At 39.4% G+C, this 17,814-nt stretch overlaps 2 protein-coding genes across 2 annotated transcripts; one reads left to right on the top strand and one right to left on the bottom strand.

The window, feature by feature from the left end:
• Window positions 1-9,530: 9,530 nt before the first annotated feature.
• On the bottom strand, window positions 9,531-10,183 carry LOC145632823 (uncharacterized). The gene is made up of 2 exons (XM_081685157.1): window positions 10,127-10,183; window positions 9,531-10,013 (listed from the first exon to the last, which is right to left on the bottom strand). Exons 1-2 carry the CDS (start codon window positions 10,181-10,183, stop codon window positions 9,531-9,533), a joined length of 540 nt encoding a protein of 179 aa, XP_081541283.1.
• A 1,815-nt stretch (window positions 10,184-11,998) lies between these two features.
• Window positions 11,999-12,742, top strand: LOC145632825 (uncharacterized). The gene has a single exon (XM_081685158.1). It carries the CDS (start codon window positions 11,999-12,001, stop codon window positions 12,740-12,742), a length of 744 nt encoding a protein of 247 aa, XP_081541284.1.
• The last annotated feature ends 5,072 nt before the right edge of the window (window positions 12,743-17,814 follow it).

Consider the following 17,814-nt stretch of genomic DNA (forward strand, 5'->3'; position numbering starts at 1 on the left):
AAGTTAAATTCCGATTTTCTCCTTCTATGTTTATTTGTTATGCTTTATGGTTTTATTAATTGCGAGTGGTTCTTTGGGTCAGGGTTGTTTCAGCGGTATGTTGGACTTACCAAACCCTAACAACGGTATCGGAGCCTCGCTCGTTTATTTTTAAAATCATAATATTTTGTCAAGGTGTTTTGTGGCTTAATTTTTCTGGTCTTGAAGTTCTAATTAGATTAGTAGCTCCTTTTATTTATTTTAGTAAAATTTGTCAAGAATAAAACGACCTTTCAGTGGTCTTCCAAAAATAAAACGACCTTTTGATTATTCCGGAATAAAACGACCTTTGACATGGATCTGCTCAAAATAGGATAAAAACCCGATTACCCGTTTTAGAGGTTAACTGGGACACGTGTAGCATATTGATTGCTTAGGATTTTTTATTTTAATTTTCAAATTTTCTTTTAAATTAAATACTTTAATTTAATTAAAAATTAATTAAAAAAACAAACCCTCCCCTCTCGGCAATTCCGTTCAATCCCTTCCCCATTTCAACCACATCCCCTGTTCTCCGTGCAACGCCGCCGGCACCGGCATTGGTTCTCTCCCTTTTCATTCCACAACACCACGCTTCCCCCTCCCCTTCCCGCTTCTTGCAGCGCCCCCTAACCTCACGCTTCCCCATAACAACAAATGGTTTTATTGGTTGTTGGTCATGAAAGGATGGAGATGTAGGGATGTGTTAAGGGCGGTTACAGCTAGGAAATTGATTCCGATAAGCAACTGTTGGGAGTTTCTGTTGGCGGTGGCTGGTGGGAACGTTTTGTTGGGGGAGTTTGTTGAGAGTTGAGGGTTTCGGCCGAGATTTTGGGGGCAAGGGTGGGATTCGGTTGGGCTTTCGGAGTTGTGGGAGCTACTGGTGGATTTTGGTGCCGGTGGTGGGTAATTGGGTGGTAGTTGAGGACTTGAGGGCTGGGGTTTTGGGCGAGCTTGTGGGTGGAGGGTGGAGGTGACGGTGGTGGCTGGGCACTAATGGGTGGAGCTGATGAATTTTTTTTTTTTTTTTTTTTTGATAAAATTATTTTTTATACGAAAATGTAGAAAAAAAATAATTAATTAAATTGACCAATAAGATGACGACACGTGTCACAACTAACCTATCAAACAAGTTACCAACCGGTTACGTCCTATTTTGAGCATATTCATGTCAAAGGTCGTTTTATTCAAGAATAATCAAAAGGTCGTTTTATTTTAGGAAGACCGCTGAAAGGTCGTTTTATTCTTGACAATTTTTCCTTTATTTTAGCCTCGTATTAAAGCTATCATCAGCCCCGAACTCAGATTTGGACCCAAAAATAGTGAATTTTAGGTGGAAAATGTATTCTGGAAATGGTTTTATTCTTATAGGGGTTGGGTTTTAACCAAAAAACGACCATAAATGCAATTTTCGAGGATTTTTTCGTTTTTACAAAGGAGCTACTAATCTAATTAGCACTTCAAGATTTCGACCCAAAAATAGTGAATTTTGGGTGGAAAATGTATTCTGGAAATGGTTTTATTCTTCTAGGGGTTGGTTTTTAACCAAAAAACGACCTTAAATGCAATTTTTGAGGGTTTTTTCGTTTTTACAATCTCTTTAGGCATGATTACTTGGTAGTAATTTGTGCTTGAAAGCTTGGTTTTATTTTTCACATAATTGCAAACTTATTGCAGTCAGTGTGAAATTGACTTTCTTTGAGGCTTCCAAGTATTAAAGATTCAATCTTTAATTATGCTAAGTTATTGAAACTTTATGTTACTAAATTCCATGAATTTTTGTTAAACTTTGTTGATTTAATCATTTTTTAGTTAATTGGAATCATAAAGTTTGAATCTTTGTGATAGAAAATTGTTTATCTTCACATTGGAAGATATAATTTTTCAAGGATTCACAAGTATTAAGTTGGAATCTATATTGAACTTATGTTCATTTTTTCCAACTCCCTCTTATTTTGTCAAAAACTCAAGATTAATTTAAATTAATAAAATTAATAGTGACGAATTGCCCTCTTATTTTTGTTGCACCAAGTTAAACCAATTTAATTAAAGAATCGTTCTTGAGAATTATTTTGGTTACATGCACTTTGAAAATTTTATTTTAAGTTAGACTTGTTTAAATTTTTAATTTTGCTCCATAAATTAGTTCTAAAATTAATTTAGATTTAATTATAAATGTCACGGAAAATTTGGGATCAAAATCCCGAGGCTATGGCACGCAAATCAAGGCATAAGCACCCTTGGCTAGCCGGGCTGCATAAGAGCCCGCATGTGGCTGCTAAGGGGCTGCAATGTGTGTGCGTGCAGCCAAGTTGTGGCTGGTGCGCACGCCCGCAAGCAGCAGCACAGCAGCATCGTCATAGCGGCAGCACGCTGCCTTGTTCGTGCGTGTGTGCGTGTTGTGTTGCGTGGTGCGCGGGTGTGATGGCACTAACATGGTGTACTTGGAATTGGTACATGCGTCATGTAATAGGGAATATGTGTAGATGGTTCTTGCGAAGCAATGTAATGCAATGTTAATTGCGCTAATTTACATAACCGGTTAAAACAACTTTAACTAGTTTTAATTAGGCGTGTTAATTGGATTAACCACCTAGATTAGTTACTAGTTCACGCATGCTTATGCATTGTTACTTGTTTATCGTTGTAAAATGCATGGGCCATTCACATATAGTGAATGGATGAATGCAATGTACATTCTCCCACAGGTTTTATGAAATGGCAACTAGTGGGCCCGATTAGGATAGAAAATACGAACTGCGATTCGTGATGTATTTTTGTAAATCTAAATACGGTCTACGTACCGTTGAGTATTTTTGTGCCTTAATATTTATATTAGTCCTAATCGTAGATACTAGTAGTTGCATGTGATTATGGTCAAGTCTTGAAGATGGAGGTTCTTGGAAGATGTAGCCATGAAGTTGCAAACAAAGACCTTTTGAAGATTTGAAGATCTCAAGGGGTCATGCTAGTTGCCAAATGCATCTATATTTATGTTTTTCGATAAATATGTATATGTATATGTATATGAATTATATATGTTAGATGCATGTTTAGGATTTCAAATGATGTGATGATTAATTTAGTTCACTTAAATCAACCAACATAGAAACTCTAGGTCCCTAAATATTGAGTAAAACTTGCCATTCTAAAACAACACTTACCAACCGAACGAGGGTAGTGGTGGGCTACGCCAAAGCGAGGCATCACTACCTCTCCTAGAAACGTATGGCATACCGGGTATATATGCTAGTTTGTTTTGGTTGTACTCAACGATATGAGTGATGGAGTCCTAACATGTCGTGGCAAAGTGAATAAATTGTTGAGAGAGCATTAGATGCGACGATTTATTCAACCAAGAGTGGCTTTTAGCCATTAGCAAAGCGTTGCTTACCTTAGGAGATTAAGTGTTAAGACAAGCCAAAGCATGCTTAACCACTCTTTGTTTCTTCGGATCTTGGAATGGACTTATTCTCACCCAAAATAAGGACAACTTTAAATGTGTGAATAATACGTTTTAAATAAGTTTGATTAGAAATGCATGAATTCAATATTATTTAAATATCATGAATGGTTTTTCATTTCAAATACTTTCAATTGTAGAATCATGTCTTCAAAAAACTCAAACAACCAATTCTCGTTACGCTTAATTCTCAACAAGGATAAGTTGAGTGGGCCAAATTTTCTTGATTGACAAAGGAATTTGCGAATCGTTTTCATGCAAGAGCAAAAGGAATATGTCCTTGATGAGGAAATGCTTGAGGCTCCCAATGAGGAGGTGACTCAGGTTGCCCTAAATAAATGGCAAAGTACCAATCGAGATGTTAAATGCATCATGTTGGCCACAATGTCTCATGAGCTTCAAAAGACATTCTTTGAGAAGGAGACAACTTTTGAGATCATTTCTGAACTGCAGAATATGTTTTAAGAGCAGGTCCAAACTGAAAGGTTTGAAACCCACAGGCAGATCCTTGAGAGCAAGCTCAAGAAAGGAGAGCCAGTCAGCCTACATGTACTCAAAATGATAGGATTGTTTGAGAACATAGGAAGGCTTGATGCGGGGTATTCAACCGAGATGGCAATTGACATCATTCTCCACTCGCTGCACAAAGTTTATGATCAGTTCAAGATGAACTATAACATGCACAGCATGGAGAAAACCCTCACCGAGCTTCATGGTATGTTGAAGCAAGCAGAGCAAACGCTCAAGGATGAGGGGAAGCATGATATGCTCATGATTAAAAAGGGAATGTCGTTCAAATTCTCAGGCAAGAAGAAGAAAGGCTTTAAGGGGAAGGGCAAAAAGAAAACCTTTCCGCCTATGTCTGAAGCTACCATGGATAACAAAGACAAGATGGTAGCGTCTTCTAAATATGATTCCAAATGTTTCTACTGTAAGAAGACGGGACATTGGAAGAGAGATTGCCTCACGTTCAAGGAAGATAAGAAGAACGTAATCGTTACTTCTGAATCAGGTATATTCGTTATAGACTTTAACTTCACTAGCTTAGCATCATGGGTATTAGATACCGGATGTGGCTCACACCTTTGTTCCACTTCTCAAGGACTAATGTAAGCATGATGGCTAGAGAAGAGAGAGGTTGAACTCCGGGTCGACAATGGAGCCAGAATTATTGTCGTATCCGTAGGAACTCTGAGTTTGTCTTTTCCCACCTTGCTAGTTATGGAACTAGATAATGTTTATTATCTTTTTAACATTACCAAAAACATCATTTCAATTTCGGCGTTGGACGCCAAGGGGTTTAAATTTTGAGTAAAAGACAATGAATGTTCGTTTTAACTCGATAATGTTTTATATGGTATTACACATTCTAAAAATGGTCTTTATGTGCTTGATTTAGATAAACAAGTTTATAATGTGAATAATACTAACGAAAGAGCTAAGACCATGGAGTCAAACCAAACTTACTTGTGGCATTATCGTCTTGGCCACATTAACATCAAACGCATCAAGAGACTTCTACAAAAAGGTGTTCTTGACTCTTTTGATTTAGAATCATTTGAGAATTGCGAGGGATGTTTATTAGAAAAGGTGATTAAACATTCATTCTCCAAGTGGGGAGAAAGGGCAGGAGACTTATTCGGTCTAATACACAATGATGTATGTGGACTAATGAGCTTCACCACAAGAAATGGACACTGATATTTTATCACCTTCATAGATGACTATAGTAGATATGGTTATGTCTACCTAATGTCACATAAATCCGAATCGTTTGAAAAGTTCAAAGAATTTCAGAGTGAAGTTGAAAATCAGCTTGGCAAGAAAATCAAAGCCCTTCGATCGGATCGAGGTGGTGAATACTTGAGCCAAGAATTCGATGACATCTAAAAGCAAAGGGTATACTTTCAGAATTGACACCTCCAAGAACTCCACAATGGAACGGAGTATCTGAAAGGAGAAATCGGACTTTGTTAGACATGGTACAATAAAAAAAATGGGTCTAAGTGATCTTCCTATCTCTTTTTGGGGACACGCACTTCTAACTGCGGCACTAACACTGAACCGTGCACCATCAAAAGCTGTAGAAAAGACTATATGAATTATGGACGAAGAAACCTCCTAGGTTGTCTTTTCTAAAGATATGGGGATGCGACGCATATGTCAAGAAATTGATTTCTAACAAACTTCATCCCAAATCTAACAAGGTTTATTATGTGGGCTGCCCAAACGAAACCAAAGGGTATTACTTCTATAACAAATCGGAGAACAAAGTGTTTTTTGCTCGTGATGGCGTCTTTTTGGAGAAGGAACACCTTTCCAAAATGACAAGTGGGAGGAAAATCGAACTCGACGAAGTTCGTGAGGATGAGCAACAAAATAAGAATGACAGTTAAAGTTCTCAAACAGCATCTGTTGACGCTGGTCAAAATGATCAAAATGTGCAAAGTCAAACTGACAATGTAAATGCTCAATCCATTACCCTACGTAGGTCTCAAAGGCCGAGATTTCAACCTGATAGATATCTTTTTTTAGTATAAACCGTGAATCAGGATATCCTGATCATGGATGGAGATGAACCGGCAACCTACAAGCAAGCGATGGCAAGCACCGACTCTGCTAAATGGCAAGAGGCCATGAGATCTAAAATGGATTCCATGTTTGAAAATCAAGTTTGGGACATGGTTGACTTACCCGAAGGTTATACACCTATCGATTGTAAGTGGATTTTCAAGGTGAAAATCGACAGATATGGAAATATATTCATTTACAAAGATATATTGGTGGCAAAAAGTTACAGACAATTTCATGGTATTGATTACGATGAAACCTTTTCAGCAGTCGCATTGCTTAAATCTGTTCGGATCCTCCTAGCGATTGCTGCATATTACAATTACGAAATATGGTAGATGGACGTCAAAACCGCCTACCTTAATGGTATATTGGAAGAAACTATGTATATGACACAACCTGGTTTTGTCGACCAAAAAAATGCTGGGAAAGATTGTAAGCTTAAGAAGTCCATTTATGGACTAAAGCAAGTAAATAGAAGTTGGAATCTGCGATTCGATGAAGCCATCGGTAAATTTGGTTTTATCAAGAATCCAGATGAATCTTGTGTTTACAAGAAGGTCAGTAGGAGTGACATCGCCTTCCTAGTCTTATATGTCGATGACATATTGCTCATTGGAAACAACATTCCATTGTTAGAGTCTGTAAAGGCCTGGCTTAAAAAATACTTCTTAATGAAAGACTTAGTAGAGGCTCAGTACATACTAGGCATCAAGATCTATAGGGAAATATCAAAAAGGATGATTGGATTGAGTCAAAGTATTTATATTGAGAAGGTACTTGCTCCATTTGACATGGAGGAGGCCAAGAGAGGTCACCTGCCAATCTCACATGGCATAACCCTAAGCAAGAAGCAGTGTCCACAAACACCTGATGAGCGAGTAAGAATGAATCAGATTCCATATGCTTCGCTTATTGGATCGATCATGTATGCCATGATATGTACTAGGCCAGATGTATCGTATGCCTTGAGTGGTACGAGTCGTTACCAATTAGATCCAGGAGAGGCCCATTGGACTGCGGCCAAGAATATCCTAAATTACCTGAAAAGCAATAAGGATAAATTCCTGGTGTATGGTAGTTCAAAGGAATTAGTTGTTGAAGGTTTTACCGACACAAGCTTCCAAATAGACAGAGACGATTTCAAATCGCAATCTGGATATGTGTTATGTCTGAATGGAGGAGCATTTAGTTGGAAGCGTGCCAAGCAGAATACAACTGCGGATTCTACAACTGAAGCCGAGTACTTAGCCGCTGCTGAAGCGGCTACGGAGGCTGTTTGGATTCGAAAGTTCGTTGGCGAACTTGATGTTGTACCCTCCATAAAGGGTCCAATATACCTCTATTGTGACAAAAATGAAGCTATTGCTCAGGCTAGAGAGCCAAGGGAACATCAGAAAGTCAAACATGTCAAACGGCGGTTTCAAATGATTCGAGAATGGAAATCAGAAGGTGAAATCAGAATTTGCAAAGTTAGAACGGATGACAATGTAGCCGATCCACTTACTAAACCTTTGCCTCAAGTGAAGCACAACAAGCACGTTGAGGCAATGGGAATAGCATGTAGGAGACTGGCTTTGATTTTCTTGTTTAGTGTTTCAGTTAAAATTTTTAACATTTAATGTAAGACACAAAGAAAAACCATTCAAGTTTTGGAGTAATAAAAATTTCATGCAATATTTATCACTCAGTTTGCTATTTAATTGTGGTTTAGGATTAAATAATGAGTCTATTCGATTCTTTAAATATTCAAAATAGGGTATCAAGACCAGTATTGGTAAGGAAACACCTATTAAGTGAACGTTGAATATTATAATCGAAAATCATCCCTAATCGAGGTCATTTAAACGATGGACGATTAATGACCAATTGAGATTAGTGTGTAGTCTGATTTATAGCACCGTCTCTTGTGCTACGAGGATATGATTGTCATAAATTATTTGCACAGGTATTGGTTTAGAACCATACTAGATCGACCTATGAGAATACTTTAAGAGTTCAAAAACGTCATAAGTATACTTCTCATTATGTCTATCGGAACCTATTTCCTCGACAATGAGTATTGTGAGTTCTCTTGTTTGAGCACTAGTCCACTTTGATGTTATCAAACGTCTGCCGTAATAGGGGATTATAACGGCAACACTCGAGCGGCTAGGTCCTCTCAGCAAGAGGAACTACATTACAAGACTGGGAATGTCCCCCTACTAAATTAGGGAACATGTCTTTGTTGTATACAAGGCCTCTCGTAGAGCGAGACTGTGAAAATGCATGGCCGTGCTCGGATGGATTTTAGAAATCATCTGTTTATTGACAGTCGGACTCGGAATCGAGAAATACTTATGGACGTAATAAAGATGACAAAATAATCTTACCCTATAGTTAATGAAGACAATTAAGCGACATAGGAAAAAGGATGTGCACTAAATGTGCACTTGTCCGAAAGGACAAGTGGGAGATTGAAAGGAATGGTGTCCTTTGAAAAAGTGTACTATTCCGTTAGTGGGTTCATAATTATTAGAAAGCTAATATACTCAGTAAGGTCAAGTGATCAGAATGCCTAGGTGGAGGCTGCTTCCGATCAGTAATATTAATGCATAATTATTATTACAGCTTAATCTTGAGTGAACCTTTCGGGTCACACCCTTAGCTGTAAGCGAACCGACTCGACGAATTTATTCGGAAGACATAAATTCGTCGCCAGAGTATTACATATTTAGACGTCGGGAATTCAAGCTTAGAGCGTCGATACCGAGCGTCGGAAGTCGAGTCAAAAATAATAAATGACGAGATGCGCAAATAATAATAGATCGCTAATATTTGCCAAAATACTCCTAGCATCGGAGTGTCCCGAGCATTCGAGTGCTAGGGGAAAAAATGTCCTAGCATAGGTGGCTAGCAAGCGCACCAAGCCGAGCCATGCATAGCCGGCTGGTGCGTGCTAGCGCACCATAGCTCGCAGCGTGCTAGCAGCTGCAAGCAACGCATGCTAGCAACAGCTAGCAGCCGCAAGCATGCGTGCTAGCAGCGCACGCACAGGGCTGGGCTCTCGGTCGGGCTATGGCTGGGCCATATGGCCGGGTACTAGGGGAGCAAGTGGGCGCATATGGAAGCAAGTGGGGTGAGGGACATAGGGCACAAGGAATTTAAGGAATTTATGACTCCCACTTTGATGGGATAGAAATTCCTTTTTTTGGTAAGTAAGCAAGTATATTACTATCAAAAAACTATACAAATGTACAAATTTACAAGCCTGAAACAGGCAACTCCAAAACTACACAAGACCTAAAACAAAGGCCACCCCCCTCCTCAAGCTTTACACTCCTCAGTTGCCACCTTCTAGGAAGGGTTCAACTGAAAGACAGGAAAACAAACCTAATCAGAAGCATTCTAATGCCTTCTAGGAAGGACACAGATCACAACTGAAAATGACTTACAAAAAATGCCAAAACAACAAACAACACAGCAAACACAAACAAAACTAATTTGGAATTCTGTTGTACAACTCCTGAATCCATTTGCTCACCCTACCGATGGCCTTACAAAGTTTTGAAGGGTGAATAACAGCTTTCGGCCAGATAGCAGTATTCCTAGCAAACCAAATATGGTAGACAACACATGCCAGAACTGCCAAAACAACCTTCTGCTGCACCTTATCTTTTACTTCTCTGAGCCAGCTCTTCCAAACCTCATCAATGCAGAGATTCTGAATTGGAATATGGAGCCAATGAGCAATTCTCAGCAAACACTCTTGACTGTATCTGCAATTAAAGAACAGATGTTGTCTGTCCTCAATTCCAACACCACACAACAAACAACTATCTTGAGCACAGGCATTATATTTCAAGAGCTTCTCCCTTGTTCGGAGTCTATCATGCATAGCAAGCCAAAGAATAAACGAGTGCTTGGCAATATTGAACTTATTCCATACCCATTTACACCAATCCACCTTTGTGCCAGCTCCCTGCATCCACTTATAACACTCAGAGATTCTATAAGTACCACTCAACCAGCTGTTTTGCTCAAAACCTTCTTTTAACTGCTCTTTGACTGCACACAATCTCCTCCAAGCCCAACCTGTAGATTTCTAAGGGCTATAAGTCCACCAGTCTTGACCTTTGATGTACACAACATGAACCCATTTCACCCAGAGAGAATCCTCTTTCTTAGCTATTTTCCACACATACTTCCCCAAAGCTGCCCTGTTCCATATCCCACAGCCTCTTACTCCTAAACCACCCTCAGCTTTGCTCTTGCAAACCTAATCCTTGGCAATTGGGGGAGCCTTAGACAAAACAGCATTTCCACACCCAAGGAAAGCTCTGGAAAGCTGAGTAATCCTCAAAATAACTGATTTAGGTAACAACACACACTGAGCCCAGTAAGTGTGCAAACTAATCAGTGCAGAATTCACCAGAACCACTCTTGCAGTATAAGACAAATTTCTGCTGGACCAACAAGTGATTCTAGCCAGCATCTTATCAACAATAGCATCAAAGTCTGAGACTCTCAAATATTTAGCATTCAAAGGGATGCCAAGATATTTGAAAGGAGTTTCTCCTATTAAAAATCCAGACTCATTCACAATTCCTTGCTGCATTTCAGGCTGCACACTCCCAAAATAGATAGCAGACTTATCACCATTAGCCTGGATACCAGAACAACCCTCAAAAGCTTTAAGAGCCCTCACTAACAGGGAGACAGATTTCTTATCAGCATAGGAGAACAACATCAAATTATCAGCAAAAATCAAGTGATTTAACCTCAAAGACTTGCATCTCTGATGGAATCTAAAGCCTCTTTTTGCACCCACTTTTTTTAGCAATCTTGATAGATACTCCATCACAATGACAAACACCAATGGTGACATAGGATCACCCTGCCTGATCCCTTTCTTGCCCTTAAAAAAGCCATTCAGACCACCATTAATCATAATAGAGAAAGAAGGGGAAGTAATACACTCCATGACCCAAGAAATGAATTTACTTGGGAAATTCAAAGCCTGCAGCATATCATGAATAAAAGACTAGTGCACAGAATCATAAGCTTTCCTCAAATCCACCTTAATAGTACACCTAGGAGATCTTCTCTTATTATTGTACTCTTTTAACATATCCCGGCATACTAAGATGTTGTCTAAGATAGATCTACTAGTAATAAAAGCACTTTTATTCTCACTAATCAAACCAGGCAGCACCACTTTGAACCTTTCACACAACATCTTAGAAGAATTTTTTGATGTCATATATGAAAAGCTACCTCTATTCTGTTTTTGTGTGGTATGTTTGGTCATGGAGTCAAATATTGCGATGAATGCAAGGAGGAGGACCCCAATTTACCTTTTGGTGCTTGGGTCAAGGCTTCCCCCTGGAAACACATTAGAGATGTAGACAGGCCTGATGGTGTGAATGTGAAGAACCCTTGTGCAAAAAGACTTTTTGTTACAAAACCAAAATCTTTTAATGCAATGGAGCCAAATGAAAAGATAGGAGAGGTGTTAGAGAAACTCAATACCTGCTCTATCTCAAATACTTTTGAGGGAGAGAATCGCACCTTGGAGAAAGAGGGTACTAATAATCAGCAAATTCAGGATGATGCTTCTAATGATGAATGCTTTACTAACGTTGAAGACCAATCAAATTCTGGCTCTTCTCCGACTTCTCAGCATGACCAGGGGCATCCTATCAGTTTGGTGGCTAAAAAATATGGAGGTAAGCAACAAAAGAAATTCAAACGTATACACCGAGAAAAAAAGGGCAACACTGCTGTAAATAATGAGAATCTGACTGGTATGATAAGAAAAAACAGAAAAGAACTGAGAAATGATGAACACCCCCTTGAAATGGATGCAAATTTGAGTCTCAAGAAGAGTGTTTTTGAGGTTAATGTTGTGAATACCTTTAACAACAACCATGTGGCGAGCCCCACAAAAAGGGCTCTCGGTGAACAATGAAGCACATCCTCTCTTGGAACTGCCGAGGTTTGGGAAGTCCTCGGGCAGTCAATGCGCTTAGACGCATTGTGATAAATGAAAATCCTAGCATGATATTCCTTCAAGAGACAAAGATGAGTATAGGGGAGATGGAAAGAATAAAAACAAAAATGAAATTCAACAGCATGCTGGTAGTTGGGTGTGAGGGTGAAGGACGTAAAAGAAAAGGGGGTGTGGCGCTTTTATGGAGAGATGAGTGGAAGGTGAGTGTAAAATCTTTCTCTATCAATCACATAGATGCTTTGGTGGAAGTTGAGGATTGGAAGTGGAGAATTACAGGCATATATGGTTTCCCAAATGATGAGCAAAAACATTTAACTGGGTCCCTCCTTGAGTCACTCCATAAAGTTGATGGAATTCCGTGGCTGTGTGGGGGGGACTTTAATCTTATGCTTTGGTCAGTCGAGAAAATGGGGGGTGCAGATTTCAACTTCAATGACGCTGCCATTTTTCGGAGGGTTGTTGATGTTTGCGGGTTTTCGGATTTGGGGTTCATTGGAAACCAATTTACGTGGTCTAACAACAGAGGTGATGATGAGAACATTCAGGAGAGATTGGACAGATTCTTAGCTACAAAAGAGTGGAAAGATCTTTACCCTGGTGCTTTTGTGACTCATTTAGAAAAGCGTAAATCTGACCACTTGCCTTTGATGCTCTGCTTGAAGGACCATGTTCATATTACAAAGGAAAAAAAAAAGTGAGGAAAATCTTCCGATTCGAAGAAATGTGGTTACAGGATGATAGTTGTGTGGGTATTGTCAAGAACGCTTGGGAAGTCGGTGATAATGTGGAGGAAAATCTGAAATATTCAGCGAGAATGCTTGGCTCTTGGAGTAAAAATACCTTTGGAAATTTTGGAAGGGAGATGGCAGACTATAAACAACAAATGGCCAGGTTGATGGAAGCCCATCAAACTCATGAAGTTATCTGCCAGATGTGTGTCGTTGATGAAAGAATGGATGAATTAGAAGAGCGTGAAGAGAGATATTGGAAGCAGAGAAGCCGACAAGAATGGCTAAAGGGAGGTGATAAAAATACAAAATTCTTCCATGCCAAGGCTAAACAACGGGTGAAACGTAACAGCATCAACACTTTGTATGATGAAGCCGGTAACTGTTATGATGATGAAGATCAGATTGCTGAGGTATTGGTGAGGCATTTTGATAATCTTTTTGAGACCATAAATTCGGTGGAAACTGCTCCTGTAATCGACAAAGTTAGTCCCATGGTTTCGGATACTATGAAAAATATGCTTGAAGCCCCTTTCAGAGGTAAGGAAGTGATCGAAGCCATCAAACATATGCACCCAACGAAAGCTCCTGGCCCGGATGGTATGTGTACTCTCTTCTACCAAAAATTCTGGAATATTATTGGTCATGATGTCATCGATCATGTGTTGAATATTTTGAACAATGGTGAAGAAATTGGCTCTATAAATCAGACTTACATTGCTCTCATCCCAAAAAAAAAAAAAAAATTGGTAAGTCTCCTGTTCATTTTAGACCAATTAGCTTGTGTAATGTCATTTACAAGATAGTGGCTAAGGTTCTTGCTAATAGACTCAAAAAAGTTCTTCCCGACATTATTCACGAGTCGCAGAGTGGTTTCGTCCCTGGGAGGCTTATAACTGACAACATCCTTGTGGCGTATGAATGTTTCCACTTTTTGAGGAAAAAGAAAAAGGGGAAGAAGGGTTACTCAGGGTTAAAGCTTGACATGAGTAAAGCTTATGACCGAGTTGAATGGGTGTTTCTTGAGAAAATGATGATCAAATTGGGCTTCCCCGAATGCTTTGTGTTGTCTATTATGGGTTGTGTTCGTACAGCTACCTTCTCAATCCTCGTTAATGGCCAACCCTCGCGAGAATTTTGTCCTTCCAGAGGTCTCAGGCAAAGGGATCCCCTCTCCCCCTTCCTTTTTATTATTTGTGCTGAAGGTCTTTCAACCTTAATGAGAGATGCGGAGAATAGAAAGTGTTGGTGGTGTCCTAGAAGAACTCCACCAAAGCGCGCACTACGTGGTGACCCCCGCTGGAGGTAACCATAGCCTCGGAGGTCTCGAATAGAGTAGCTAGTCCGCAAGACTCCCATAGGAGCCTCGTCTCAAGATCCCTGGCGATAGATTTACATCCTGTACAAATCGCCTAAACCATCACAGCCGGAGCCGTGATGCCGCGTCCTCCCGGGCGCGATGCCCCGTCCCACCCTCTCAGAAATGTGGTGGACAGGGGCGAAGAACAGGGTCCGCTCATCCCACTCCGGAAGCCGACCAAGCGAAGTGGACGGCTCGGCGTCGTCCTCCACGGGCTCATGCTCCCGTCTAGTGTTTCGGGACCGTGAACCCGAGCCTCGTTGTCTAGCCATGCTACATTGTGCGGAATCATCAAAAATTAAGGTTCTATAGTATCTAATGTTTGCCTAGCTGCATGATATTATGTTCGCAAAAACAGAGTACGTAGTACTAAAACAGAGCACAAATTCGAATTGAGCATAACAGCATATTTCAAGCAATCAAACAATTTCTTGCAACACTATAGTGATTATTGTGACAAATTGAACAAGAATTGCTAGCAAAAATATCAAGAACGAGCCACATTGTTCTTCACGACCTTAAGAGGTCCAACAATGGCAAATTGCTCATTTCTTCACCAAATTGAGTCAAACAAGTCTCAAATTACTCCCAATGCAATATACAAAAATAATCAAGCAATTTCATGGCATAAAACTTGACAAACAAAGCAAATTGAGCATTATAAGTTTCGAATTTTCATGAAATTCGTGAATAAACATGCCAAGAATTCATAAAAACTGATGTGAGTTTGAAGAAAACTTACATAGATTAGGAAAAGAGATTAAAAGAGCTTTGATTTGAAACAAATTTGAGCGAATTCGGTTGAGAAACGAGCAAGCACCGAGCAATTGAAGTTTTTGGGCTTTCTTTCGAGCAAAATCGCGACGAGCAGCAGCAAAATGAAGGGGAAAGGGGTATTTAAGGAAGTCCCCGTGCTGGCGCCAAGCCCTATGCATTGGCGTCACAAATTAGGCTTGGCGCATGGCGCCAATATCAGCGCCTGGCGCTAATGCTAATGCAGTCGAGGCAGAATTAATTAAAAATTCAACAGAAAATCGGCAAATCATCGGCGTCGCAAAGAAGAGCTTGGCGCCAGCCAGAAGTCATCAGCGCCAGCCGATGGAATTGGCGCCTGGCGCCAGACTTAAATGACAGGCGCCAAATGCCAATAACCGGCGCCAATTCGGAAATAAATTCTTGGTGAATTTCGGTGTTTTTCGGAAAATTTTCGACTTCCGTACTCGAAGAATTTCTGGAAAATTGATTTTTTTTCGATTTTCATTGCTTTAATAAAATAAATTTAAAGTAAACAATTTAATTAAAAGCTGAAATTTCATTAATAAAACAAAATTACATTATTGATGGAATTTAAATAAAGCTGAAATAAATTAACTTTAAATAAAAAAAATAACAAACTAAGTCTAATAAATTGAAGGATAAGCAATGCTCCTAATCTTTCTTTTCCTTTCTCGCCCTTTTCCAATTTTTGTCTGCTTCCTCCTCTTCATCCATAACCTTAGCCAGTAGGCATCCTTTAGAGGACCTACATTCAATTTTGGAGTAGATAGTCTCCCCTTCAGCTAACACTCCATGCTTCTTTTCCACCCAAGCCTTTTTATCTGTGGTGTTAGCTTTCCTTTTCCCTTTATCTTTGGTAGCATTTTTCTTCCTAGGCATTGTAGGTGTTTTAAATTCAATTCTTGCACCTAGGCGTTCCTTGGCAGGAATCACCCTGTCACCCAGACGACTCTTCAGATCAGATTTACCCTGATTTTTATCCTTCAAAGGTTTCTTCAACAACCACTTTTTCACATCATTGGGCAAGGAAGAAGGAACCTTTTGGGTAATCACTTCCCATAAAGGTCTAGCACCCCAGTAAGCATCAAATCTGTCTACTTCTTGAGAAATAGGGTACTCAAAGGGAGGACGAAGATCCCCGGAAGGAATATTCTGAAGCAAGCCGTATTGTCTTTTTACCCTGCAGGGATAATAATAAGTCACACGAGACAAGCTTGGAAGACGGCAGAAAGGTTGCTTGTTAACACCAACCATCCTTTCTATTTTCTACCATGGGACGACCCACTTGATAGCAAAATCACGTGATTCAAAGACTTTTCTCCACCCATGGCGCCCAATCTTAGGGAATCGTTTCTTCCTTCTCACAAAGCAATTGGGCGTATACTTCTCAATATCATCCGGAGGGCTAATCAACCCTAGCCTTTCCATTAGCCACATCTGTAAAATATTGCAATGCAAATAAATTATTATTACAATACAAAAATATATTTTTTGATTTCTGTAATTAAAAATATTATTTTTCTACCTGTAGTAAAATTGGAGAGTCGCGATAAGGTGCTTTAGGGTCCCTTTCCAATTCATCTAGACTAATCATAGTCTCTCCAACTATTAATGGCATTGGATTTCTCCCTGATTCAATTTGTTCTAGTACAGTGGTTATAATTGATTGACCTTCATTATTTTTACCACTACTAAAAAAAAATTGGTTAAGCATGCAAAATAAGAACGCCCTTCTTCTATATATATGAAAAGATTCAGAAAGAGGTTTATCAAAATAATGGCGTGCGAATTCTTTCAAGTTAACTATGTTGCCGTCCACTATTTTTGATAAATCCCTTTCCTTTAAATTAAAGAAGCGCTCAAAATCCTTATAATAGTATGCGTCTACTCTAGGGATTACTGCAAGGTCTATTGCAGGGAAGCCTAAAATAGCACCAAATTCCTCTGGCAAAGGGCTAATCTCATCATACCCTATTCTGAAACAATGAGTATCAACATTCCAAAATTCTAGAGCGGTATGTATGAAGTCTAGGTCAAGATCTACCCCTTTGATGCCATAAATTCCCTCCAAGTGAAATAAATCTAATTCTTTTCTGTCTCTAGCATTAAGAGATCGACACCATTCATGAGTAAATTGGGTAAAGGTTTTGGTTGCTAAAGACATGATTATTATTTTTTCTAAGACAGAGAATTATTTTATTCGCTGGAATTATGAGAACAATCGGCTGGGCAGGGGGATATTTATACACAAATTGCGAAGAATTTTAATCATAATGAAATACGGAATCAGCGTCAATTGGCGTCAAAACCCCGTGATTGGCGCCAACCGCCAGCGCTTGGCGCCACACGCTAAGTGTAGCGCCTGGCGCCACACGCCATAGTGTAGCGCCAGCTGGCGCCAAGTTGCCAGATCAGCCGCGCGTGCTCAACTTGCGTTTTTAATATTAAACTCGAGTCGGTTAATGACTTTATGGCTCCGTTTAATTTTCCTAAACATCCTTTTTTATCCTTTTTCTTAATTAATTAAATATAGCTATTATTTTTAATTTATATTATTCTTTTTGGACTTTATTTTAAATTCCAAACACCCGACATTTTATTCGATTTTTTCCTTTTTTTATTTTTTCTTTTTGGGGGAGAGAGTCGGATACCCTCCATCAATAATAAAAATGACGGAATTTTTGCGCAAAATTGATTGTCACACTTTTCTTGCACACACTAACATACACATAATAATAACAATCAAATAAACTCATAATAACATAAATATACAAAATGTACAATGAGTTTAAGGCAAAGTTCTAGGAAAAGTCAAAATAAAATATACATAGGAACAAACTACGGCGCCGGAGGACGTAGGCCCATCATATCATAAAAATGCGCCGTACGAGGAGTCACCTCTCCA

The sequence above is a fragment of the Chenopodium album genome, chromosome 5 (assembly GCF_948465745.1).
Source record: "Chenopodium album chromosome 5, dcCheAlbu1.1, whole genome shotgun sequence".
Taxonomy (NCBI): Eukaryota; Viridiplantae; Streptophyta; class Magnoliopsida; order Caryophyllales; family Amaranthaceae; genus Chenopodium; species Chenopodium album.

Coding starts and splice junctions, on each gene's coding strand:
- LOC145632825 (XM_081685158.1), top strand. CDS start 11,999: ATGAAGCACATCCTCTCTTGGAACTGCCGAGGTTTGGGAAGTCCTCGG.
- LOC145632823 (XM_081685157.1), bottom strand. CDS start 10,183: ATGTTGTGTACATCAAAGGTCAAGACTGGTGGACTTATAGCCCTTAGA. Junction 10,014..10,126: donor TAGCCCTTAGAAATCTACAG/GTTGGGCTTGGA, acceptor AAGTGGATGCAG/GGAGCTGGCACAAAGGTGGA.